Source organism: Vigna unguiculata, chromosome 1 (genome assembly GCF_037176805.1).
Source record: "Vigna unguiculata cultivar grain cowpea cultivar isolate G323 ecotype 2 chromosome 1, ASM3717680v1, whole genome shotgun sequence".
NCBI classification, from domain to species: domain Eukaryota; kingdom Viridiplantae; phylum Streptophyta; class Magnoliopsida; order Fabales; family Fabaceae; genus Vigna; species Vigna unguiculata.
Genome location: NC_140792.1, coordinates 37,950,001 through 37,976,421, shown reverse-complemented (window position 1 = coordinate 37,976,421; position 26,421 = coordinate 37,950,001). Strand labels below are relative to the sequence as shown.

General features: G+C 33.8%; 5 protein-coding genes across 5 annotated transcripts; 2 read left to right on the top strand and 3 right to left on the bottom strand.

Annotated features, from left to right (window-relative positions):
* Positions 1-836, top strand: LOC146888961 (uncharacterized). The gene is made up of 2 exons (XM_085666860.1): positions 1-617; positions 797-836. The coding sequence occupies exons 1-2, from the start codon at positions 1-3 to the stop codon at positions 834-836; spliced, it is 657 nt and encodes a 218-aa protein (XP_085522986.1).
* Positions 837-4,556: 3,720 nt separating this feature from the next.
* On the bottom strand, positions 4,557-7,353 carry LOC114172678 (elongation factor Tu, mitochondrial-like). Its single transcript, XM_085666854.1, has 9 exons — positions 7,172-7,353; positions 6,983-7,058; positions 6,814-6,906; positions 6,654-6,728; positions 6,108-6,212; positions 5,914-6,004; positions 5,587-5,792; positions 4,752-4,835; positions 4,557-4,652 (listed from the first exon to the last, which is right to left on the bottom strand). The coding sequence occupies exons 1-9, from the start codon at positions 7,351-7,353 to the stop codon at positions 4,557-4,559; spliced, it is 1,008 nt and encodes a 335-aa protein (XP_085522980.1).
* Positions 7,354-10,113: 2,760 nt separating this feature from the next.
* LOC114172677 (elongation factor Tu, mitochondrial-like) lies at positions 10,114-13,550 on the bottom strand. The gene is made up of 9 exons (XM_085666852.1): positions 13,369-13,550; positions 13,181-13,256; positions 13,012-13,104; positions 12,852-12,926; positions 12,304-12,408; positions 12,110-12,200; positions 11,783-11,988; positions 10,947-11,030; positions 10,114-10,179 (listed from the first exon to the last, which is right to left on the bottom strand). Exons 1-9 carry the CDS (start codon positions 13,548-13,550, stop codon positions 10,114-10,116), a joined length of 978 nt encoding a protein of 325 aa, XP_085522978.1.
* Positions 13,551-17,886: 4,336 nt separating this feature from the next.
* On the top strand, positions 17,887-19,020 carry LOC146888960 (uncharacterized). The gene has a single exon (XM_085670590.1). The coding sequence runs from the start codon at positions 17,887-17,889 to the stop codon at positions 19,018-19,020; it is 1,134 nt and encodes a 377-aa protein (XP_085526716.1).
* Positions 19,021-21,842: 2,822 nt separating this feature from the next.
* On the bottom strand, positions 21,843-25,280 carry LOC114172441 (elongation factor Tu, mitochondrial-like). Its single transcript, XM_085666850.1, has 10 exons — positions 25,099-25,280; positions 24,910-24,985; positions 24,741-24,833; positions 24,581-24,655; positions 24,034-24,138; positions 23,840-23,930; positions 23,513-23,718; positions 22,677-22,760; positions 21,961-22,308; positions 21,843-21,908 (listed from the first exon to the last, which is right to left on the bottom strand). The coding sequence occupies exons 1-10, from the start codon at positions 25,278-25,280 to the stop codon at positions 21,843-21,845; spliced, it is 1,326 nt and encodes a 441-aa protein (XP_085522976.1).
* Positions 25,281-26,421: the final 1,141 nt, after the last annotated feature.

Here is a 26,421-nt window from a genome sequence, read left to right as displayed (position 1 = left end):
ATGGAGTCTCTCAAGTCACACCATGCTGTTTCATCTTCTCTTTTCAATCAATTCTCTTATCACTCTATGACATTCTTCCTCTCTTTCTCAACCAAAAGCCGTTGCCTACACTTCAACGAAACTACTTCAATAATTGATTACCTGAATTCCGACTTGCAGTTCTCCAGAACCCAATCCCTTTATGTCTCCAAACGTGTTTCAGGGTGCAGATTCCCTCAAAACCCCTTATCAGTGCTCACTTTCTTTAAACAAATAGGCTTTTCCCAAAGCCAGATTCTCTCCCTGATTCGTCAAAGACCCCAGATACTGTTTACAAACGTTGAGAAAATCTTGAGACCCAAAATTCAGCTCTTTCAGATGTCTGGATTCCAGGGTTACGAGTTATGCAGCTTCATTTCAAAGAATCCCTCAATTTTGACTCATAGCTTGAAGAAAACATTGGTCCCCTTAGTTGAAGCTATTAGGAAAATTGTCTACGACCAGAAAGATTTTATTCTTGTTTTGCACAGATGTGGCTGGATACTCCCAAAGTACAAAAGAATTATGGAGAATGTCGTCTTCCTGGAAAGTTGTGGCATTCTTGGGACTCATCTTTCATTGCTACTCAAACTTCATCCAAGGCTTTTCGTTGCACAGCGGTCTACTATTGAAAACAATGTTTCTCGAGCTGTAGACTTGGGTTTTCGTGAAAATTCAAGAATGCTTGTCCATGCAATTCATACATTAAGTTGTTTGAGCGATAAAACATTTGAGAGAAAGTTGAAACTAATTAATTGTTTTGGTTTTTCGAAGGATGAGGGCCTGCAAATGTTCAAGAGAACCCCGACTTTGTTTAGAACATCAGAGAAGAAGTTGAAAGTTGGAATGAAATTCTTCTTGCATACAGTTATGCTGCCCAAGTCAGTCCTTATTCACCAGCCTAAGATTTTAATGTACAGCATGGAGGATCGCGTGCTTCCTCGATATAAAGTCTTCCAACTGTTGAAATCAAAAATCTCTGCAAGAAAGTCCCCAGTTATATTCATGTGTTGTGCTTGTCTGAGGAGATGTTCTTGGACAAGTATATATCACAGTTCAGAGAAAATGCAGAGGAGTTATTAGTAGCATACAAGGGTCATTATCTGGAGGCATAACCATACCTTCAATTCTGTTTTTTCACTCTTCCACAGGGTTCTAATACTGAAATTATTTAGATAGTGTTGTGCATAACCATGGAATGTCTCATTGTAGTAGTGAAGATGGCTCGTTTATTGTATCTGTTTATTGATTATGCATCTTTCTTTCCCATGGTAATTTGGTGGTCATAAGAACCTTGGAAGATCCACACGAAAATAAGCAATCCACTTTGACTGCTCCTTTAAAGAGGTATGCAGAGTATACTTTTCTTGATCTTGTTGACTTGTTCCCCAGCTGGGATATGCTCCAATGTTGAATTGTAAAATTAGCCTGTATTCATCTTCCAGCACCCTTGTTTAGCTTTTAAATCGCTGAGCATTAATTAGACTGTTTCTATGTTGTGAATTATGTAAGTTAATTTGATTAGTCAAATTTGTATGTGCGTAAGTAGGATTGATATCGAGTTTCCTTTTACTCCCTTCCACCTTCTACTATTAAGAGAGAAAAAATTAAGAAGAACGTGGGTTGCATTAGTAAATCTTAGGTGGTACTTGAAAGTTGAAACCATTGAGACATTATTATGCTGCTTTATTGTCAACGTTTAAGACTGCTTTTTTTTAATGGCTTTTCAATGAGGGACTAAAGGTATGCATCACTGCTTTCACTTGTTTATCACTGGAATATATTTGGTAGTATTTGAACTAAGCTAAAAAATGCCAAAATATAATCCCTTCAACTGCAGCTGTAACAAATCTTCTTACAATCTCTTTCCCTTACAAGATGGACCATTCTTTGCTGTGACAGTTTCATCTTGTCACCTTGTAGTGGCCCTCCAGCCCCGTCTTATGATTTCCTGACTCAACAGCTAAACCTGAAAACAATCAAAGAAGAGTTCATATTTTGTATATTAATTCTGATGCATTATCTTTGAAGGTCCGTCTCATGATATTTTTTATCACTCTTCTGCAGGGTTGTTATATTATAATAGATAAATATTACAAGAGACAACATATGTGTATAACGACACACATTAAAAGAAATAATTATCTATTTATTTTAAAAATCAAATAATTTTAAAAATAATCTTTAGAAATACATACCGTGGGTTAAATCGATTCAATATAGAATTCGAGCATTTTAGAGATTTGTATGAAGATTTTAAATTTAAAAAACTAATAATACTATTTAAGAACTAAAATAATAATTTATTAGATATTAAAGGTTAGAGTTGAAATATATTTTTATTTTTACGGTAAATCAGTTTAATACTTTAAACATAATATATTCTTTAATAATTTATTAAATGACCAACTAATTATAAATTCTAAAATTATAAATTTAATATAATAATAAAACAAAAAAAAAATATTACTTCTCTAAATATAGGGAGCCCATTAACTATAATACAGTAACATTCGCAAGAAATTTTTTTTCTTCTAGTCTCTAAAATACGCCATTTCAAAGTATAGTTTATTGTTAACTCTACTTCGTTACATAGTGAACTAATTTTCAAGTCTTTTATTAATGGTGGTAAATTCAAAACCCCATTACCATTATGAAAAAGCAGATAAGTTCTTGCATGTGATTGTTAGGTGTAATAAAGTAGTTTCGAACCTTAGTGTAGTCAAAGTTCTCTCTAATAACAACCGTCCCACCTTAAAAAAACACTTACGGGAATCATAAAAGCTGGTCCAGTATTTTGAATTTGAGTCAAAATAACTGGTTCTAGAAGTGTCCAGTTTGGTACATAATGGTTTGTTTTCTAAAAGATGGTGGTAGTGACATAAATCAGCGGTGGAACCGGGAATAGTAAATGGTATAAGAAAGAAGAAATCTTTGGCGTGAGTTGAAAATTAGAACTTTGTTTCTTTCGAGCTGCATGACTTGGACTCGCTTTCCCCCCCTCTCTTTCTGTCTTTTGTGAAAGAACATGACAACGTTAAACTATCTATTAACTGAGATAAATGTGGAAGCAATACTCAACCAGCAACGTTAGATTGAGATAAATTTAACTACGGTTGATACACTACACCATGAACATGCAAAAATAAAATTCCAGAAACATATTCGTTTTAATGTTTGGTATGGTAGGAGCCACTTACATTCTGGCTCTCTGATCGTAATTTAAAATTCAACAAGTGCGATGAGTTGTTTAATTTCCACATAAAGACACACGAATAATAATTACCCATAACCACATAAGCATCTTATATATATGGGAATGACGTGATTCTTGCAAGCTGCAACTGAATCTTTTGTTTATTTCGCCAATTCTGAAGAAGGGTCCTCTTGGAATCTGATACCATCTAGCTGCTCCATGGAAAACTCTCATGTTTGTGAGGGTGGGAGAGGAAGATACTGATTTTTGATGAAAGAGATAAATGTTTATGTTTATTTTTTTTTGCTTTTTATTATGATAATAACAGATAATTAAAACAGCAGTATACAATACTAACCATAGAATTATCAAGTACTTAAAGAAAATCTCTTCCTTTTATTTTATTTCCTTGAGAAGATTAGGACTAAGCCGTCAACTTTGGCCATGGTTCAATGTTACTGTATATACATCAGTACTTGGTTGTTTTGGAGTTTGACACCATTATATTCCGTGGAAAATTAGAAAAAGCTCTTCTTAATCGCTGTTCAGAATCTTAACTGGATAGCTCCTACGAAAAACAATTAGTCCTCATACACATACCTATTCAAAACATGTCACTATTTCTTTCTTATTTTAGTTCATAATCTTCCATTTACACCCTCATAACACACTATAAAACAAGTTACACCAACTCAACTTATAATCATTTTAGCTTAACCAAGTTTGTCGAGAAACCATATACCTTGCATCGAACACTTTTCAAACCAACCTGCATCATGGAACAGGAACTCATCATGTTCAAAGGTTCATGGAAAGGCAACAAGAGTTGCTTCAAGTGAAGCTGGATATGATCCAAGGATGAGGTGGCGTGCTGCTAATCCAGCAGTAGAGACCACACGCGCTTGGAAGGGACAACATGGTCGTGCGGCGAACTCAGATAACACCTCACTTGATAACGATGAAACTTTCAACAGTTTCATTCGACGTGCCAAGGGTAAACTTAGAACCGTGTCCCACATCGGTCGGGAGCAGAGCAACGTTACACCTGTACCACTACGAGATGATGACGAGGCTAATGCTAGGGATAACCTAAACGACCAGTTTTTGAATTTTATCAAGAGTTCGAAGAAGAAGTTGAGAAGTACATCAAGCATGAGGAAGCATGGTTCCTTCAACAGACGGTGACCATTGATAAACCAGGGAACCTCAAAGAGAGTGATTTGACATGTGGGTCCATCCAATATTCTGTTATATATACTGCATGAAAATAAGATCCTAAGCCATGCAAGCATTATTATACTTTACATTTTTTTCTATTTCAAGCACAGTAAATGTGAAATGTTTATTTGGGGGGAATAATTTCCACTGGTTTATTGTTTGTTTGTAAGAAATTAATATACATTGATGTTTTGTCTTTAATGAAAGGTTTCTGATTAATCTGTAGTGTTTTTATTGAAAGAATAATTAATATCAGTTTATTAACAGGAAGGATCAGAGGGCAGCTATATATAGGAAATGACTCAATGAACATACATACCTGCATTAGACCCAACACCTCTACTTCTTCACCGACTTTAATGACGCCTTGTTCAACACGGCCAGTGGCAACTGTTCCACGTCCCTTCATCACAAATGAAAAATATAAAGCAGCTGAAATGATGGAAACCATTGCCCCCATATTTATTTATGTCCATACAATCCAATATATGTAATGAAACAAATGCAGATTTTGAGAGAACTAAGTGTTGAAAATAGAAATTTTGATATTCTCTTTAAGGAAAAAAAAACAATTATATGAGACAACAGTTTTTAAAGCACTATGTTAAGATTTAAATTACCACTGCGTCATATCATTACAAAGAGCAAGGCCGTAACAAATGCTACCTCCTTTCCTTTTTTATTCTTCAAAAACCCTAGACCGAATTAAGAATTTGAAATTTAAGATTTTGAAATTTTATCCTTCACCTAACTAGAGATTTAGAAGAAAAAGAAAGAATTTGTTAAAGTGACCACAGTTACAAAGATGACCGGTATTATAAACATCTATTCCACATATGCTCCAGTGTTCATAATCCCATCTGCTTATGACGTTAAGCACATCAATAATTGCTGTAGTTTGAGTGAACTGAAGGAGCATATAAGGAATTTAAAGCAATTTTAACATAAACAGAATAGTAATAAATAGTACTTCTTAAACAGTGTCGTTACCTAAACGGTGTTTATACTGGAGCAGATGGAAAGTGATAGAACATGATAAAAACACAGGACTTACATTACAAATTGTAACAATTTTATAACTGAGGCCATCTTTACTTCAATGAATCTGCTTTCTTCAAAAATTAACCCAAAAAATAAAGTTCAGGTCCTTTTACCTGAATTGAGAACACATCTTCAATTGGCATTAGGAAGGGCTTGTCTAGTTGGCGAACAGGGTCAGGAATGTATGCATCTACAACATCCATTAATTTTAGAATGGCCTGTCTTCCAATCTCGTCATTTGTACCCTGTAAAGTAGACAACGCTGAACCTCTAATGATCGGGATTTCATCCCCAGGGAACTTGTAGAAGCTCAGTAGCTCTGCAAAAAACATTATCATAAAAACACATTTTAGCAAACACAAAGATTACAGAAACTTAAGCAGGTTTATTCATTTTCTGAGCATGGACAAGAGAAGAAAAGCCTTAGAGAAACAGCCTACCACGTAACTCCATTTCTACAAGCTCTAACAACTCTGGATCATCAACAGCATCAACTTTATTTAGAAAGCAAACAAGAGATGGCACACCAACCTGCATAATACATTTAAAGATAAAATATGTCAATCTAGAAGTAAGGAGAAAGGTGTAGACGTTCTAGGTATATATATACAAACCACATCAGTAGAATACCTACTTGGCGAGCAAGAAGAATGTGCTCCTTGGTTTGAGGCATTGGTCCATCAGGTGCAGATACAACAAGTATACCACCATCCATCTGGGCAGCTCCCGTAATCATATTCTGAAAAAAAACAGACAATTATAAAGCATACAGTGAACAAGAATTAATTTGTTATTTAAACTAAATAAAACCATTAGATAAACCATCTAGTAAGTACATCAAGGCAAGCTGGAATGCTAAACCCACCAGCATTCATGGAAAATAGGAATCTGACAAATGCAGCTGTTGCCAATATACAGTGTAATCAATACCTATAAAATATATTTTGTTACAAACTAATCTACTTCCAAATTCCTAGCATAAATTTTCCATCTCATTTTGAAAAGAAGGTCAGGCTACACAAGCACCAAAATATGCTAAATTCCACAATTAACTATTATACAAGGTAAAATTGCTTAAATTTGTTCGCCACAACTTAGCTACCCAGCTTCCGTTAGGCAATTGATAACTCCAATAGAAAAAAAAATTCTTAGAGAAACTAAATCAAATTCGAAAGCTTACTTTAACATAATCCGCGTGTCCAGGGCAGTCCACATGCGCATAATGTCGTTTTGCAATCTCATACTCCACATGAGCCTGAAAACCGAAATATAGAGCAAGCATACATATCAACAGAAAACAACACAATCGATTGCAAGACCAAAAGAGTGCGATTCCATACCATTGCAATGGTGATTCCTCTCTTCTTCTCTTCAGGAGCCTTGTCAATTTCATCAAAGGCCACAGCCTTAGCCTTCCCTTCATCCGCAAGCACCTGATCAAACCTAATTGAGTAATAAACACCAAAACATCCACCTCAACACACATTTAAACAAAGAGTGAATCAAGACCTTGGTGATTGCCGCAGTTAGCGTGGTCTTCCCATGATCCACGTGTCCAATAGTTCCGACATTAACGTGAGGCTTCCTGCAAAGTCAAACAATAAGATGAACAAAACAAGTAAAAGACATACTAATAACGATTACTATTACTTGTATATTTTAAATTTTGCGACGAAAAAGAGAAAGCGAGAGTGTTACGTTCTGGTGAAAGTTGCCATGGATCTCCACCATGGATTGGAATTGAAAGAATAGAAGGAGGTGGAGGTGTAGTCACTGGGAGGAGAGAGAGGAGAACGAGATACGGAAGAGTGGATTTGAGAGGCTAAGGGGAAGAGGCGGCGAGAAGTGGAAGAGGAGTGTCTGAGAAGAAGAGTGGCCATTGAAGAAGTGATGAGGAGAATGAAAAGCCCTAACTATGGAGTGCAGAGGCGAGGGTTTTAGGAGAAGGAAGACAAAAGTGAAGAGCAGTGAGTGCGAAGAGCGAGGGTTTTAGAATGGGCGCCCGACACCGACCCGTCATATTCGTGCGGCCCAATTCGAGCACTCTCATAATGTTTCGGAGCACATACATACTTCTTTTTTTCTGTTACAAATGTTTTTTTCTTCTTGCTCCGACAGAAAATATTTGAAGTGATTTTTATCTTATTGACTTAATTTAAAGTTTTAGATAAATGAATTAATTCGTGTCTGGTTTAACTTATTTAGTTAAATGGTATCTTTTGGTAAATTTTAGGTATATTTTATGAGAAATAATTCTGTTCGAGGTAGAAAAAATTATATATTAGGACAGGGTTATTCTGGTTCAAAAACTGACCATTTTTCTCTTTATTTTATTTTTTTATGAAAATGCATTAACTTGTGATAAGTATAAATAAAATGAATAAATAAATTAAAAGATAATTAATGTAATATAGGTTTTACTTGTTTGTTTAGTATAGATGCTTTATATTCAACTTTTTTCATTTTGAGTCAACTCTAATTTTCTTTTCTTATTTTTTAAACGAATGTATAGATAGGAGTTTTATACTTTTAGTCGGTATTTCCTCTTTTGAATTTTTAAACGAATGTATATAATTGTTTCTTTGCTTAAAATCATTTGCTTTTGTCGATGAAATCATATAAAATAGTTACGTATTGTTGCTCTTTTGTAAGCAATAAAATATTTTCAATTTTAATGTTGTGATACTTTTCAATTAAATTTGTTTTTTAAGAAACTTTTAAAGGACAATGTTCTCTTTGCATCTTTTACTCCTTATCAATCTTTATTAGTATACTTTGACTTCAATTGAAGGGAGCCTAATGGTTGATTGGATGATTCAATTTCTATTTTAAACTCTCCATTGGTTGATGGAAATATCATGGTGAAAGAAAAAAGAAAAATTTAATGATGGGAAGTTGCTTGATGATGGACAATATCTATCTTGTACTTCTAAGATTTAGTTTTAGACATGTTCCTACAAAACTTAAGTGCTCATATTTTTGCACTATTATTTTGGTAGACTTCAAGATTTAATAATTTATAATATTTTTGTTGATGTTAATTTTTATTGTATATTTTCTTATCATACATATTAATATGTATGATACAAAAAATATGTAATAAATATCAATATCAACAAAAATATTATAAGTTATTAAATTAAGAATTAAAACTTGATATAATGTATCAACTTATATTGAACTATGGATTATTTATAATATTATATATTAGAAAAAATGGTTAAAATTGAATTCGGATATATATATATATTAATAAATAAATAAAGGTTAAAGCTTCTAGCTAGAACCTTGATCATGCAAAAAATTGTGTTAGGTGTACAAACATATTTAATATTTATTTTATATAACTTAATTCTATATTTACCTATATTTTTCTATTATATTTTCTTTTTTCCTTTTAATTTACAAAATTATTATCTCGTTTTAATATGATTTTTATTTTATATGATGGTGAAAATAACTATTCTTGTTTTTGTTTTTTGTGTATAGCTTTTTGTTCTCGATTCATTTGAACATATACTTTGCTGGTTGGATTTGTTATTTTGAGCCAATTCCTTCGAGAAATTGACTTTCATACGAATCTTTGAAAACATGAAACAAATTAAAAGTAGAAAACAATTTATAAAATGTAATAGTTTTGCTTCGTATTGTTAATCACTTTGACTATACATTTAAATTTAGCACGACAGTGAATTGAAATTAATATTATCATTTTTAAAAACACTTTATGAACAATATTGATATAGTACAATTCGGTTAAAATAGTATAGTCCAAATTAAAATTAATATAGTTTGATTCAAAAGTGTAATTAGAAAAAATGTTTGGTTCATAACAGTTGGTTCATATCATTGTTCGGTTCACTAAATTCAGTTTAGTTTGTTAGAATAAAAGACAATTCAATTCAATTTGTTTGAATAAAATTAACGAAAATTTGTATGAATTAAATATAAAATATGTGACAATAATACTGACTTTGTATGTGGCAATGACACTTGCTTGACATATGACACACGAATAATAATTACCCATAACCACATACGCATCTTATATATATGGGAATGACGTGATTCTTGCAAGCTGCAACTGAAACTTTTGTTTATTTCGTCAATTCTGAATAAGGGTCCTCTTGGAATCTGATACCATCTAGCTGCTCCATGGAAAACTCTCATGTTTGTGAGGGTGGGAGAGGAAGATACTGATTTTTGATGAAAGAGATAAATGTTTATGTTTATTTTTTTTTTGCTTTTTATTATGATAATAACAGATAATTAAAACAGCAGTATACAATACTAACCATAGAATTATCAAGTACTTAAAGAAAATCTCTTCCTTTTATTTTATTTCCTTGAGAAGATTAGGACTAAGCCGTCAACTTTGGCCATGGTTCAATGTTACTGTATATACGTCAGTACTTGGTTGTTTTGGAGTTTGACACCATTATATTCCGTGGAAAATTAGAAAAAGCTCTTCTTAATCGCTGTTCAGAATCTTAACTGGATAGCTCCTACGAAAAACAATTAGTCCTCATACACATACCTATTCAAAACATGTCACTATTTCTTTCTTATTTTAGTTCATAATCTTCCATTTACACCCTCATAACACACTATAAAACAAGTTACACCAACTCAACTTATAATCATTTGAGCTTAACCAAGTTTGTCGAGAAACCATATACCTTGCATCGAACACTTTTCAAACCAACCTGCATCATGGAACAGGAACTCATCATGTTCAAAGGTTCATGGAAAGGCAACAAGAGTTGCTTCAAGTGAAGCTGGATATGATCCAAGGATGAGGTGGCGTGCTGCTAATCCAGCAGTAGAGACCACACGCGCTTGGAAGGGACAACATGGTCGTGCGGCGAACTCAGATAACACCTCACTTGATAACGATGAAACTTTCAACAGTTTCATTCGACGTGCCAAGGGTAAACTTAGAACCGTGTCCCACATCGGTCGGGAGCAGAGCAACGTTACACTGTACCACTACGAGATGATGACGAGGCTAATGCTAGGGATAACCTAAACGACCAGTTTTCGAATTTTATCAAGAGTTCGAAGAAGAAGTTGAGAAGTACATCAAGCATGAGGAAGCATGGTTCCTTCAACAGACGGTGACCATTGATAAACCAGGGAACCTCAAAGAGAGTGATTTGACATGTGGGTCCATCCAATATTCTGTTATATATACTGCATGAAAATAAGATCCTAAGCCATGCAAGCATTATTATACTTTACATTTTTTTCTATTTCAAGCACAGTAAATGTGAAATGTTTATTTGGGGGGAATAATTTCCACTGGTTTATTGTTTGTTTGTAAGAAATTAATATACATTGATGTTTTGTCTTTAATGAAAGGTTTCTGATTAATCTGTAGTGTTTTTATTGAAAGAATAATTAATACCAGTTTATTAACAGGAAGGATCAGAGGGCAGCTATATATAGGAAATGAGTCAATGAACATACATACCTGCATTAGACCCAACACCTCTACTTCTTCACCGACTTTAATGACGCCTTGTTCAACACGGCCAATGGCAACTGTTCCACGTCCCTTCATCACAAATGAAAAATATAAAGCAGCTGAAATGATGGAAACCATTGCCCCCATATTTATTTATGTCCATACAATCCAATATATGTAATGAAACAATTGCAGATTTTGAGAGAACTAAGTGTTGAAAATAGAAATTTTGATATTCTCTTTAAGGGAAAAAAAAACAATTATATGAGACAACAATTTTTAAAGCACTATGTTAAGATTTAAATTACCACTGCGTCATATCATTACAAAGAGCAAGGCCGTAACAAATGCTACCTCCTTTCCTTTTTTATTCTTCAAAAACCCTAGACCGAATTAAGAATTTGAAATTTAAGATTTTGAAATTTTATCCTTCACCTAACTAGAGATTTAGAAGAAAAAGAAAGAATTTGTTAAAGTGACCACAGTTACAAAGATGACCGGTATTATAAACATCTATTCCACATATGCTCCAGTGTTCATAATCCCATCTGCTTATGATGTTAAGCACATCAATAATTGTTGTAGTTTGAGTGAACTGAAGGAGCATATAAGGAATTTAAAGCAATTTTAACGTAAACAGAATAGTAATAAATAGTACTTCTTAAATAGTGTCGTTACCTAAACGGTGTTTATACTGGAGCAGATGGAAAGTGATAGAACATGATAAAAACACAAGACTTACATTACAAATTGTAACAATTTTATAACTGAGGCCATCTTTACTTCAATCAATCTACTTTCTTCAAAAATTAACCCAAAAAATAAAGTTCAGGTCCTTTTACCTGAATTGAGAACACATCTTCAATTGGCATTAGGAAGGGCTTGTCAAGTTCGCGAACAGGGTCAGGAATGTATGCATCTACAACATCCATTAATTTTAGAATGGCCTGTCTTCCAATCTCGTCATTTGTACCCTGTAAAGTAGACAACGCTGAACCTCTAATGATCGGGATTTCATCCCCAGGGAACTTGTAGAAGCTCAGTAGCTCTGCAAAAAACATTATCATAAAAACACATTTTAGCAAACACAAAGATTACAGAAACTTAAGCAGGTTTATTCATTTTCTGAGCATGGACAAGAGAAGAAAAGCCTTAGAGAAACAGCCTACCACGTAACTCCATTTCTACAAGCTCTAACAACTCTGGATCATCAACAGCATCAACTTTATTTAGAAAGCAAACAAGAGATGGCACACCAACCTGCATAATACATTTAAAGATAAAATATGTCAATCTAGAAGTAAGGAGAAAGGTGTAGACGTTCTAGGTATATATATACAAACCACATCAGTAGAATACCTACTTGGCGAGCAAGAAGAATGTGCTCCTTGGTTTGAGGCATTGGTCCATCAGGTGCAGATACAACAAGTATACCACCATCCATCTGGGCAGCTCCCGTAATCATATTCTGAAAAAAAAAACAGACAATTATAAAGCATACAGTGAACAAGAATTAATTTGTTATTTAAACTAAATAAAACCATTAGATAAACCATCTAGTAAGTACATCAAGGCAAGCTGGAATGCTAAACCCACCAGCATTCATGGAAAATAGGAATCTGACAAATGCAGCTGTTGCCAATATACAGTGTAATCAATACCTATAAAATATATTTTGTTACAAACTAATCTACTTCCAAATTCCTAGCATAAATTTTCCATCTCATTTTGAAAAGAAGGTCAGGCTACACAAGCACCAAAATATGCTAAATTCCACAATTAACTATTATACAAGGTAAAATTGCTTAAATTTGTTCGCCACAACTTAGCCACCCAGCTTCCGTTAGGCAATTGATAACTCCAATAAAAAAAAACATTCTTAGAGAAACTAAACCAAATTCGAAAGCTTACTTTAACATAATCCGCGTGTCCAGGGCAGTCCACATGCGCATAATGTCGTTTTGCAGTCTCATACTCCACATGAGCCTGAAAACCGAAATATAGAGCAAGCATACATATCAACAGAAAATAACACAATCGATTGCAAGACCAAAAGAGTGCGATTCCATACCGTTACAATGGTGATTCCTCTCTTCTTCTCTTCAGGAGCCTTGTCAATTTCATCAAATGCCACAGCCTTAGCCTTCCCTTCATCCGCAAGCACCTGATCAAACCTAATTGAGTAATAAACACCAAAACATCCACCTCAACACACATTTAAACAAAGAGTGAATCAAGACCTTGGTGATTGCCGCAGTTAGCGTGGTCTTCCCATGATCCACGTGTCCAATAGTTCCGACATTAACGTGAGGCTTCCTGCAAAGTCAAACAATAAGATGAACAAAACAAGTAAAAGACATACTAATAACGATTACTGTTACTTGTATATTTTAAATTTTGCACGAAAAAGAGAAAGCGAGAGTGTTACGTTCTGGTGAAAGTTGCCATGGATCTCCACCATGGATTGGAATTGAAAGAATAGAAGGAGGTGGAGGTGGAGTCATTGGGAGTAGAGAGAGGAGAACGAGATACGGAAGAGTGGATTTGAGAGGCTAAGGGGAAGAGGCGGCGAGAAGTGGAAGAGGAGTGTTTGAGAAGAAGAGTGGCCATTGAAGAAGTGATGAGAAGAATGAAAATCCCTAACTATGGAGTACAGAGGCGAGGGTTTTAGGAGAAGGAAGACAAAAGCGAAGAGCAGTGAGTGCGAAGAGCGAGGGTTTTAGAATGGGCGCCCGACACCGACCCGTCATATTCGTGCGGCCCAATTCGAGCACTCTCATAATGTTTCGGAGCACATACATACTTCTTTTTTTCTGTTACAAATGTTTTTTTCTTCTTGCTCCGACAGAAAATATTTGAAGTGATTTTTATCTTATTGACTTAATTTAAAGTTTTAGATAAATGAATTAATTCGTGTCTGGTTTAACTTATTTAGTTAAATGGTATCTTTTGGTAAATTTTGGTATACTTTATGAGAAATAATTCTGTTCGAGGTAGAAAAAATTATATATTAGGACAGGGTTATTCTGGTTCAAAAACTGACCATTTTTCTCTTTATTTTATTTTTTTTATGAAAATGCATTAACTTGTGATAAGTATAAATAAAATGAATAAATAAATTAAAAGATAATTTATGTAATTAAGCACTGTTATTTATATTCAAATAATATAGGTTTTACTTGTTTGTTTAGTATAGATGCTTTATATTCAACTTTTTTCATTTTGAGTCAACTCTAATTTTCTTTTCTTATTTTTTAAACGAATGTATAGATAGGAGTTTTATACTTTTAGTCGGTATTTCCTCTTTTGAATTTTTAAACGAATGTATATAATTGTTTCTTTGCTTAAAATCATTTGCTTTTGTCGATGAAATCATATAAAATAGTTACGTATTGTTGCTCTTTTGTAAGTAATAAAATATTTTCGATTTTAATGTTGTGATACTTTTCAATTAAATTTGTTTTTTAAGAAACTTTTAAAGGACAATGTTCTCTTTGCATCCTTTACTCCTTATCAATCTTTATTAGTATACTTTGACTTCAATTGAAGGGAGCCTAATGGTTGATTGGATGATTCAATTTCTATTTTAAACTCTCCATTGGTTTATGGAAATATCATGGTGAAAGAAAAAAGAAAAATTTAATGATGGGAAGTTGCTTGATGATGGACAATATCTATCTTGTACTTCTAAGATTTAGTTTTAGACATGTTCCTACAAAACTTAAGTGCTCATATTTTTGCACTATTATTTTGGTAGACTTCAAGATTTAATAATTTATAATATTTTTGTTGATGTTAATTTTTATTGTATATTTTCTTATCATACATATTAATATGTATGATACAAAAAATATGTAATAAATATCAATATCAACAAAAATATTATAAGTTATTAAATTACAAATTAAAACTTGATATAATGTATCAACTTATATTGAACTATGGATTATTTATAATATTATATATTAGAAAAAATGGTTAAAATTGAATTCATATATATATATATATATATATTAATAAATAAATAAAGGTTAAAGCTTCTAACTAGAACCTTGATCATGCAAAAAATTGTGTTAGGTGTACAAACATATTTAATATTTATTTTATATAACTTAAATCTATATTTACCTGTATTTTTCTATTATATTTTCTTTTTTCCTTTTAATTTACAAAATTATTATCTCGTTTTAATATGATTTTTATTTTATATGATGGTGAAAATAACTATTCTTGTTTTTGTTTTTTGTGTATAGCTTTTTGTTCTCGATTCATTTGAACATATACTTTGCTGGTTGGATTTGTTATTTTGAGCCAATTCCTTCGAGAAATTGACTTTCATACGAATCTTTGAAAACATGAAACAAATTAAAAGTAGAAAACAATTTATAAAATGTAATAGTTTTGCTTCGTATTGTTAATCACTTTGACTATACATTTAAATTTAGCACGACAGTGAATTGAAATTAATATTATCATTTTTAAAAACACTTTATGAACAATATTGATAGAGTACAATTCAGTTAAAATAGTATAGTCCAAATTAAAATTAATATAGTTTGATTCAAAAGTGTAATTAGAAAAAATGTTTGGTTCATAACAGTTGGTTCATATCGTTGTTCGGTTCACTAAATTCAGTTTAGTTTGTTAGAATAAAAGACAATTCAATTCAATTTGTTTGAATAAAATTAACGAAAATTTGTATGAATTAAATATAAAATATGTGACAATAATACTGACTTTGTATGTGGTAATGACACTTGCTTGACATATGACACTGCCATGTGTCATAATGTTGACTTGGATGTGAACAATTTTTTAAAATTTTTTAAAAAATTTAAAAAATAAAAAAAATAACGAAATGACACATGATTGTCGTTGTTCACTTTTGGTTAACAATTTAAATGTCGTCAAAAAAAATAATCAAATTGATCATAATTTATACAAATTAATATTTTTTTAACTTAAAAAAATAAAATGATATTTTAACACATAAAAAAAGTCACATCAGATTATAAGAGAAAATTGTCAAAATATCATTGTCCTTCATAAAAATATGACCAAATCGAAGAAAGAGAAACGAAACTTGGGACAAATGATGTCTTTAAGAATAAAAAAAATAATATTCTCTTCCCCCGACCTCTTCACCTTTTATCTACAACTTCCCTCTTTTCTTCAGAATTTGCTCATTCCTCGTGCTCATTGGAAGGTGTTGCGCTTTCCTATCACACAAAGGTGTTGTCTTCTTCCGGTGAAGTGTGGGCTGGCTTACGTTTGTGTGATGTCCGAAATTACCCATATCCTCGATTAATCCGGTTGGGCTGAATCCAGCCAAACCCGAATGTTGCTTAGCTCTAGGTGCAGAGCTGAACTTAGGGTTTTGTTGTTTGTTCCTTGGTCTTCTATCAATCCGACACATTTGATCCTTGCATAAACTTGGAAAGCTTAATAATTTAGGAGACAAACATGCTAGTTTATGAAAGCATAAATACAATGTAGGCATACACAAACTTAAACATAAAACATAAACCACAAAAGTGACTAACTCCTAATAAAGCAAATATTATTAAAAAAGTAAAACACCCATGTCACATCATAAAAATAAATAATTATAAATATATTTAAATAATGGTTTAACACATCTCAAGACATCTAATGCATCACCAATATTCTTTGGACAACAATATAAATAATATTAACTACTAAGAATATTTTGTTGTAACGACTAAACATTGATAATGAAGTATGTCAAACAACAAACCCATCTTATTCATCTTTGGATTGATTTATCATCAACCAAAACAAAACCTTCTAATTATCACATTTTACCATCACATGTATGTAATCTGGCCAAATATTATTTTTCTTTTGGAACAACCAATATTCGCATGATATACATAAACACTGATGTTTAACATTTTTCACTAACTATGATCATTAACTGCAAAAAGTATTAAACTTGAATATTTTGTTAACTTCTTGATTTAATTTACTCACAAAAAATATTAAACTACCAAAACATTGAATATTTTATTTATACTGAAACTAAATATTTACAGGTATTTATTTTAATACAAAAATTTTATCAGGTTTTTATCTTCTCCCACGCGCATGAACTAACCCCTAAACGGAATCTCTGCCGGCACACTTTAGAGCAAACCACAGCCATTGACGGCCAAAAAAAGGGCCTGGAAAATCAAATTGCCGCTTGCGAAGCCGCCGTCCCGAATCAGATCGCCGCCGTCGCGAGCCACCTACGCGAACACAACCAGATCGGTGTTGCGAGCCACCTCCGCTGCGACGAAACCAGAGCCAGCAGATGTCTCGCGAAACCAGGCTGCCACGACGAACCACCACACGTTGACGAAGCCACGCGTTGCAGAACCACTGCGAATCAGATCGACGACCAGGGCACTTTCTGACGCGAAATCCCCATCACTGCGGCGCCGGCCACCACGCAGCCACCTGCGACGAAAAAAGCTGCCCGGAGAAGACGCGAAACCAGACGCGAACACACCTACATTGCGAGAATCCTTCACCTTCGTTCCAAACAGAACCGCTGGCCACCGTGACAAAAATCGATGTCGATTTCGCCAATGCGACAGCCACCACGGTACCTGCAAAAAACCAGACCGGACAGACCCCCGCGAAGCAACCCACCGTCGACGAGAACGCAACTTCAAGAAAGGGTTCAGTCTTCTTCATCGTGATTTGGCCGTGCTCAATGAAGAAGAAGGGTTTGAAATCCAAGCGAGAGACGAAAGGTTAAAGAAATTGGGGATTTAGGGTTCTTCGAAACCCTTGAGAATCAGATTTGGGGATTATCTTGATTAGGGCTGCCAACGTTTGGTGACTTCAAATTCGAAATAGATAACCTAAAAAATATGTTGTTTTTTGGTTGATTCTAAACAAAGCATTCATTCATCTACGATCTACGATCACAGAACTAATGGAGTCTCTCAAGTCACACCATGCTGTTTCATCTTCTCTTTTCAATCAATTCTCTTATCACTCTATGACATTCTTCCTCTCTTTCTCAACCAAAAGCCGTTGCCTACACTTCAACGAAACTACTTCAATAATTGATTACCTGAATTCCGACTTGCAGTTCTCCAGAACCCAATCCCTTTATGTCTCCAAACGTGTTTCAGGGTGCAGATTCCCTCAAAACCCCTTATCAGTGCTCACTTTCTTCAAACAAATAGGCTTTTCCCAAAGCCAGATTCTCTCCCTGATTCGTCAAAGACCCCAGATACTGTTTACAAACGTTAAGAAAATCTTGAGACCCAAAATTCAGCTCTTTCAGATGTCTGGATTCCAGGGTTACGAGTTATGCAGCTTCATTTCAAAGAATCCCTCCATTTTGACTCATAGCTTGAAGAAAACATTGGTCCCCTCAGTTGAAGCTATTAGGAAAATTGTCTACGACCAGAAAGATTTTATTCTTGTTTTGCACAGATGTGGCTGGATACTCCCAAAGTACAAAAGAATTATGGAGAATGTCGTCTTCTTGGAAAGTTGTGGCATTCTTGGGACTCATCTTTCATTGCTACTCAAACTTCATCCAAGGCTTTTCGTTGCACAGCGGTCTACTATTGAAAACAATGTTTCTCGAGCTGTAGACTTGGGTTTCCGTGAAAATTCAAGAATGCTTGTCCATGCAATTCATACATTAAGTTGTTTGAGCGATAAAACATTTGAGAGAAAGTTGAAACTAATTAATTGTTTTGGTTTTTCGAAGGATGAGGGCCTGCAAATGTTCAAGAGAACCCCGACTTTGTTTAGAACATCAGAGAAGAAGTTGAAAGTTGGAATGAAATTCTTCTTGCATACAGTTATGCTGCCCAAGTCAGTCCTTATTCACCAGCCTAAGATTTTAATGTACAGCATGGAGGATCACGTGCTTCCTCGATATAAAGTCTTCCAACTGTTGAAATCAAAAAATCTCTGCAAGAAAGTCCCCAGTTATATTCATGTGTTGTGCTTGTCTGAGGAGATGTTCTTGGACAAGTATATATCACAGTTCAGAGAAAATGCAGAGGAGTTATTAGTAGCATACAAGGGTCATTATCTGGAGGCATAACCATACCTTCAATTCTGTTTTTTCACTCTTCCACAGGGTTCTAATACTGAAATTATTTAGATAGTGTTGTGCATAACCATGGAATGTCTCATTGTAGTAATGAAGATGGCTCGTTTATTGTATCTGTTTATTGATTATGCATCTTTCTTTCCCATGGTAATTTGGTGGTCATAAGAACCTTGGAAGATCCACACGAAAATAAGCAATCCACTTTGACTGCTCCTTTAAAGAGGTATGCAGAGTATACTTTTCTTGATCTTGTTGACTTGTTCCCCAGCTGGGATATGCTCCAATGTTGAATTGTAAAATTAGCCTGTATTCATCTTCCAGCACCCTTGTTTAGCTTTTAAATCGCTGAGCATTAATTAGACTGTTTCTATGTTGTGAATTATGTAAGTTAATTTGATTAGTCAAATTTGTATGTGCCTAAGTAGGATTGATATCGAGTTTCCTTTTACTCCCTTCCACCTTCTACTATTAAGAGAGAAAAAATCAAGAAGAACGTGGGTTGCATTAGTAAATCTTAGGTGGTACTTGAAAGTTGAAACCATTGAGACATTATTATGCTGCTTTATTGTCAAGGTTTAAGACTGCTTTTTTTTAATGGCTTTTCAATGAGGGACTAAAGGTATGCATCACTGCTTTCACTTGTTTATCACTGGAATATATTTGGTAGTATTTGAACTAAGCTAAAAAATGCCAAAATATAATCCCTTCAACTGCAGCTGCAACAAATCTTCTTACAATCTCTTTCCCTTACAAGATGGACCATTCTTTGCTGTGACAGTTTCATCTTGTCACCTTGTAGTGGCCCTCCAGCCCCGTCTTATGATTTCCTGACTCAACAGCTAAACCTGAAAACAATCAAAGAAGAGTTCATATTTTGTATATTAATTCTGATGCATTATCTTTGAAGGTCCGTCTCATGATATTTTGTATCACTCTTCTGCAGGGTTGTTATATTATAATAGATAAATATTACAATAGACAACATATGTGTATAAGGACACACATTAAAAGAAATAATTATCTATTTATTTTAAAAATCAAATAATTTTAAAAATAATCTTTAGAAATACATACCGTGGGTTAAATCGATTCAATATAGAATTCGAGCATTTTAGAGATTTGTATGAAGATTTTAAATTTAAAAAACTAATAATACTATTTAAGAACTAAAATAATAATTTATTAGATATTAAAGGTTAGAGTTGAAATATATTTTTATTTTTACGGTAAATCAGTTTAATAATAAATCAAATGAATAAAATAATTATTCAGAGAAGTAATACTTTAAACATAATATATTCTATAATAATTTATTAAATGACCAACTAATTATAAATTCTAAAATTATAAATTTAATATAATAATAAAACAAAAAAAAAATATTACTTCTCTACATATAGGGAGCCCATAAACTATAATACAGCAACATTCGCAAGAAATTTTTTTTCTTCTAGTCTCTAAAATACGCCATTTCAAAGTATAGTTTATTGTTAACTCTACTTGGTTACATAGTGAACTAATTTTCAAGTCTTTTATTAATGGTGGTAAATTCAAAACCCCATTACCATTATGAAAAAGCAGATAAGTTCTTGCATGTGATTGTTAGGTGTAATAAAGTAGTTTTGAACCTTAGTGTAGTCAAAGTTCTCTCTAATAACAACCGTCCCACCTTAAAAAAACACTTACGGGAATCATAAAAGCTGGTCCAGTATTTTGAATTTGCGTCAAAATAACTGGTTCTAGAAGTGTCAAGTTTGGTACATAATGGTTTGTTTTCTAAAAGATGGTGGTAGTGACATAAGTCAGCGGTGGAATCGGGAAGAGTAAATGGTATAAGAAAGAAGAAATCTTTGGCGTGAGTTGAAAATTAGAACTTTGTTTCTTTCGAGCTGCATGACTTGGACTCGCTTTCCCCCCTCTCTTTCTGTCTTTTGTGAAAGAACATGACAACGTTAAACTATCTATTAACTGAGATAAATGTGGAAGCAATACTCAACCAACAACGTTAGATTGAGATAAATTTAACTACGGTTGATACACTACACCATGAACATGCAAAAATAAAATTCCAGAAACATATTCGTTTTAATGTTTGGTATGGTAGGAGCCACTTACATTCTGGCTCTCTGATCGTAATTTAAAATTCAACAAGTGCGATGAGTTGTTTAATTTCCACATAAAGACACACGAATAATAATTACCCATAACCACATAAGCATCTTATATATATGGGAATGACGTGATTCTTGCAAGCTGCAACTGAAACTTTTGTTTATTTCGCCAATTCTGAAGAAGGGTCCTCTTGGAATCTGATACCATCTAGCTGCTCCATGGAAAACTCTCATGTTTGTGAGGGTGGGAGAGGAAGATACTGATTTTTGATGAAAGAGATAAATGTTTATGTTTATTTTTTTTGCTTTTTATTATGATAATAACAGATAATTAAAACAGCAGTATACAATACTAACCATAGAATTATCAAGTACTTAAAGAAAATCTCTTCCTTTTATTTTATTTCCTTGAGAAGATTAGGACTAAGCCGCCAACTTTGGCCATGGTTCAATGTTACTGTATATACATCAGTACTTGGTTGTTTTGGAGTTTGACACCATTATATTCCGTGGAAAATTAGAAAAAGCTCTTCTTAATCGCTGTTCAGAATCTTAACTGGATAGCTCCTACGAAAAACAATTAGTCCTCATACACATACCTATTCAAAACATGTCACTATTTCTTTCTTATTTTAGTTCATAATCTTCCATTTACACCCTCATAACACACTATAAAACAAGTTACACCAACTCAACTTATAATCATTTGAGCTTAACCAAGTTTGTCGAGAAACCATATACCTTGCATCGAACACTTTTCAAACCAACCTGCATCATGGAACAGGAACTCATCATGTTCAAAGGTTCATGGAAAGGAAACAAGAGTTGCTTCAAGTGAAGCTGGATATGATCCAAGGATGAGGTGGCGTGCTGCTAATCCAACAGTAGAGACCACACGCGCTTGGAAGGGACAACATGGTCGTGCCGCGAACTCAGATAACACCTCACTTGATAACGATGAAACTTTCAACAGTTTCATTCGACGTGCCAAGGGTAAACTTAGAACCGTGTCCCACATCGGTCGGGAGCAGAGCAACGTTACACCTGTACCACTACGAGATGATGACGAGGCTAATGCTAGGGATAACCTAAACGACCAGTTTTCGAATTTTATCAAGAGTTCGAAGAAGAAGTTGAGAAGTACATCAAGCATGAGGAAGCATGGTTCCTTCAACACACGGTGACCATTGATAAACCAGGGAACCTCAAAGAGAGTGATTTGACATGTGGGTCCATCCAATATTCTGTTATATATACTGCATGAAAATAAGATCCTAAGCCATGCAAGCATTATTATACTTTACATTTTTTTCTATTTCAAGCACAGTAAATGTGAAATGTTTATTTGGGGGGAATAATTTCGACTGGTTTATTGTTTGTTTGTAAGAAATTAATATACATTGATGTTTTGTCTTTAATGAAAGGTTTCTGATTAATCTGTAGTGTTTTTATTGGAAGAATAATTAATATCAGTTTATTAACAGGAAGGATCAGAGGGCAGCTATATATAGGAAATGACTCAATGAACATACATACCTGCATTAGACCCAACACCTCTACTTCTTCACCGACTTTAATGACGCCTTGTTCAACACGGCCAGTGGCAACTGTTCCACGTCCCTTCATCACAAATGAAAAATATAAAGCAGCTGAAATGATGGAAACCATTGCCCCCATATTTATTTATGTCCATACAATCCAATATATGTAATGAAACAAATGCAGATTTTGAGAGAACTAAGTGTTGAAAATAGAAATTTTGATATTCTCTTTAAGGAAAAAAAAAACAATTATATGAGACAACAGTTTTTAAAGCACTATGTTAAGATTTAAATTACCACTGCGTCATATCATTACAAAGAGCAAGGCCGTAACAAATGCTACCTCCTTTCCTTTTTTATTCTTCAAAAACCCTAGACCGAATTAAGAATTTGAAATTTAAGATTTTGAAATTTTATCCTTCACCTAACTAGAGATTTAGAAGAACAAGAAAGAATTTGTTAAAGTGACCACAGTTACAAAGATGACCGGTATTATAAACATCTATTCCACATATGCTCCAGTGTTCATAATCCCATCTGCTTATGATGTTAAGCACATCAATAATTGTTGTAGTTTGAGTGAACTGAAGGAGCATATAAGGAATTTAAAGCAATTTTAACGTAAACAGAATAGTAATAAATAGTACTTCTTAAACAGTGTCGTTACCTAAACGGTGTTTATACTGGAGCAGATGGAAAGTGATAGAACATGATAAAAACACAAGACTTACATTACAAATTGTAACAATTTTATAACTGAGGCCATCTTTACTTCAATGAATCTGCTTTCTTCAAAAATTAACCCAAAAAATAAAGTTCAGGTCCTTTTACCTGAATTGAGAACACATCTTCAATTGGCATTAGGAAGGGCTTGTCAAGTTGGCGAACAGGGTCAGGAATGTATGCATCTATAACATCCATTAATTTTAGAATGGCCTGTCTTCCAATCTCGTCATTTGTACCCTGTAAAGTAGACAATGCTGAACCTCTAATGATCGGGATTTCATCCCCAGGGAACTTGTAGAAGCTCAGTAGCTCTGCAAAAAACATTATCATAAAAACACATTTTAGCAAACACAAAGATTACAGAAACTTAAGCAGGTTTATTCATTTTCTGAGCATGGACAAGAGAAGAGAAGCCTTAGAGAAACACCCTACCATGTAACTCCATTTCTACAAGCTCTAACAACTCTGGATCATCAACAGCATCAACTTTATTTAGAAAGCAAACAAGAGATGGCACACCAACCTGCATAATACATTTAAAGATAAAATATGTCAATCTGGAAGTAAGGAGAAAGGTGTAGACGTTCTAGGTATATATATACAAACCACATCAGTAGAATACCTACTTGGCGAGCAAGAAGAATGTGCTCCTTGGTTTGAGGCATTGGTCCATCAGGTGCAGATACAACAAGTATACCACCATCCATCTGGGCAGCTCCCGTAATCATATTCTGAAAAAAAAACAGACAATTATAAAGCATACAGTGAACAAGAATTAATTTGTTATTTAAACTAAATAAAACCATTAGATAAACCATCTAGTAAGTACATCAAGGCAAGCTGGAATGCTAAACCCACCAGCATTCATGGAAAATAGGAATCTGACAAATGCAGCTGTTGCCAATATACAGTGTAATCAATACCTATAAAATATATTTTGTTACAAACTAATCTACTTCCAAATTCCTAGCATAAATTTTCCATCTCATTTTAAAAAGAAGGTTAGGCTACACAAGCACCAAAATATGCTAAATTCCACAATTAAGTATTATACAAGGTAAAATTGCTTAAATTTGTTCGTCACAACTTAGCCACCCAGCTTCCGTTAGGCAATTGATAACACCAATAAAAAAAAACATTCTTAGAGAAACTAAACCAAATTCGAAAGCTTACTTTAACATAATCCGCGTGTCCAGGGCAGTCCACATGCGCATAATGTCGTTTTGCAGTCTCATACTCCACATGAGCCTGAAAACCGAAATATAGAGCAAGCATACATATCAACAGAAAACAACACAATCGATTGCAAGACCAAAAGAGTGCGATTCCATACCGTTGCAATGGTGATTCCTCTCTTCTTCTCTTCAGGAGCCTTGTCAATTTCATCAAATGCCACAGCCTTAGCCTTCCCTTCATCCGCAAGCACCTGATCAAACCTAATTGAGTAATAAACACCAAAACATCCACCTCAACACACATTTAAACAAAGAGTGAATCAAGACCTTGGTGATTGCCGCAGTTAGCGTGGTCTTCCCATGATCCACGTGTCCAATAGTTCCGACATTAACGTGAGGCTTCCTGCAAAGTCAAACAATAAGATGAACAAAACAAGTAAAAGACATACTAATAACGATTACTGTTACTTGTATATTTTAAATTTTGCGACGAAAAAGAGAAAGCGAGAGTGTTACGTTCTGGTGAAAGTTGCCATGGATCTCCACCATGGATTGGAATTGAAAGAATAGAAGGAGGTGGAGGTGGAGTCACTGGGAGTAGAGAGAGGAGAACGAGATACGGAAGAGTAGATTTGAGAGGCTAAGGGGAAGAGGCGGTGAGAAGTGGAAGAGGAGTGTCTGAGAAGAAGAGTGGCCATTGAAGAAGTGATGAGGAGAATGAAAAGCCCTAACTATGGAGTGCAGAGGCGAGGGTTTTAGGAGAAGGAAAACAAAAGCGAAGAGCAGTGAGTGCGAAGAGCGAGGGTTTTAGAATGGGCGCCCGACACCGACCCGTCATATTCGTGCGGCCCAATTCGAGCACTCTCATAATGTTTCGGAGCACATACATACTTCTTTTTTTCTGTTACAAATGTTTTTTTCTTCTTGCTCCGACAGAAAATATTTGAAGTGATTTTTATCTTATTGACTTAATTTAAAGTTTTAGATAAATGAATTAATTCGTGTCTGGTTTAACTTATTTAGTTAAATGGTATCTTTTGGTAAATTTTAGGTATATTTTATGAGAAATAATTCTGTTCAAGGTAGAAAAAATTATATATTAGGACAGGGTTATTCTGGTTCAAAAACTGACCATTTTTCTCTTTATTTTATTTTTTTTATGAAAATGCATTAACTTGTGATAAGTATAAATAAAATGAATAAATAAATTAAAAGATAATTTATGTAATATAGGTTTTACTTGTTTGTTTAGTATAGATGCTTTATATTCAACTTTTTTCATTTTGAGTCAACTCTAATTTTCTTTTCTTATTTTTTAAACGAATGTATAGATAGGAGTTTTATACTTTTAGTCGGTATTTCCTCTTTTGAATTTTTAAACGAATGTATATAATAGTTTCTTTGCTTAAAATCATTTGCTTTTGTCGATGAAATCATACAAAATAGTTACGTATTGTTGCTCTTTTGTAAGCAATAAAATATTTTCGATTTTAATGTTGTGATACTTTTCAATTAAATTTGTTTTTTAAGAAACTTTTAAAGGACAATGTTCTCTTTGCATCTTTTACTCCTTATCAATCTTTATTAGTATACTTTGACTTCAATTGAAGGGAGCCTAATGGTTGATTGGATGATTCAATTTCTATTTTAAACTCTCCATTGGTTTATGGAAATATCATGGTGAAAGAAAAAAGAAAAATTTAATGATGGGAAGTTGCTTGATGATGGACAATATCTATCTTGTACTTCTAAGATTTAGTTTTAGACATGTTCCTACAAAACTTAAGTCCTCATATTTTTGCACTATTATTTTGGTAGACTTCAAGATTTAATAATTTA

What these genes read in the sequence shown, in the direction of transcription:
- LOC146888961 (XM_085666860.1), top strand. Translation starts at nt 1, where the DNA reads ATGGAGTCTCTCAAGTCACACCATGCTGTTTCATCTTCTCTTTTCAAT. An exon ending in TTGCTACTCAAACTTCATCC is followed by an intron (nt 618 to 796) that starts AAGGCTTTTCGT and finishes TTTCGAAGGATG; the next exon opens with AGGGCCTGCAAATGTTCAAG.
- LOC114172678 (XM_085666854.1), bottom strand. Translation starts at nt 7,353, where the DNA reads ATGGCCACTCTTCTTCTCAGACACTCCTCTTCCACTTCTCGCCGCCTC. An exon ending in GACACGCGGATTATGTTAAA is followed by an intron (nt 6,213 to 6,653) that starts GTAAGCTTTCGA and finishes GTTTTTTTTCAG; the next exon opens with AATATGATTACGGGAGCTGC. An exon ending in AGGTGTTGGGTCTAATGCAG is followed by an intron (nt 4,653 to 4,751) that starts GTATGTATGTTC and finishes AAAACACTACAG; the next exon opens with ATTAATCAGAAACCTTTCAT.
- LOC114172677 (XM_085666852.1), bottom strand. Translation starts at nt 13,550, where the DNA reads ATGGCCACTCTTCTTCTCAAACACTCCTCTTCCACTTCTCGCCGCCTC. An exon ending in TGTAGAAATGGAGTTACGTG is followed by an intron (nt 11,989 to 12,109) that starts GTAGGCTGTTTC and finishes TGTTTTTTGCAG; the next exon opens with AGCTACTGAGCTTCTACAAG. An exon ending in AAGATGTGTTCTCAATTCAG is followed by an intron (nt 11,031 to 11,782) that starts GTAAAAGGACCT and finishes TTTGTGATGAAG; the next exon opens with GGACGTGGAACAGTTGCCAT.
- LOC146888960 (XM_085670590.1), top strand. Translation starts at nt 17,887, where the DNA reads ATGGAGTCTCTCAAGTCACACCATGCTGTTTCATCTTCTCTTTTCAAT.
- LOC114172441 (XM_085666850.1), bottom strand. Translation starts at nt 25,280, where the DNA reads ATGGCCACTCTTCTTCTCAGACACTCCTCTTCCACTTCTCACCGCCTC. An exon ending in GACACGCGGATTATGTTAAA is followed by an intron (nt 24,139 to 24,580) that starts GTAAGCTTTCGA and finishes TTTTTTTTTCAG; the next exon opens with AATATGATTACGGGAGCTGC. An exon ending in TGTAGAAATGGAGTTACATG is followed by an intron (nt 23,719 to 23,839) that starts GTAGGGTGTTTC and finishes TGTTTTTTGCAG; the next exon opens with AGCTACTGAGCTTCTACAAG.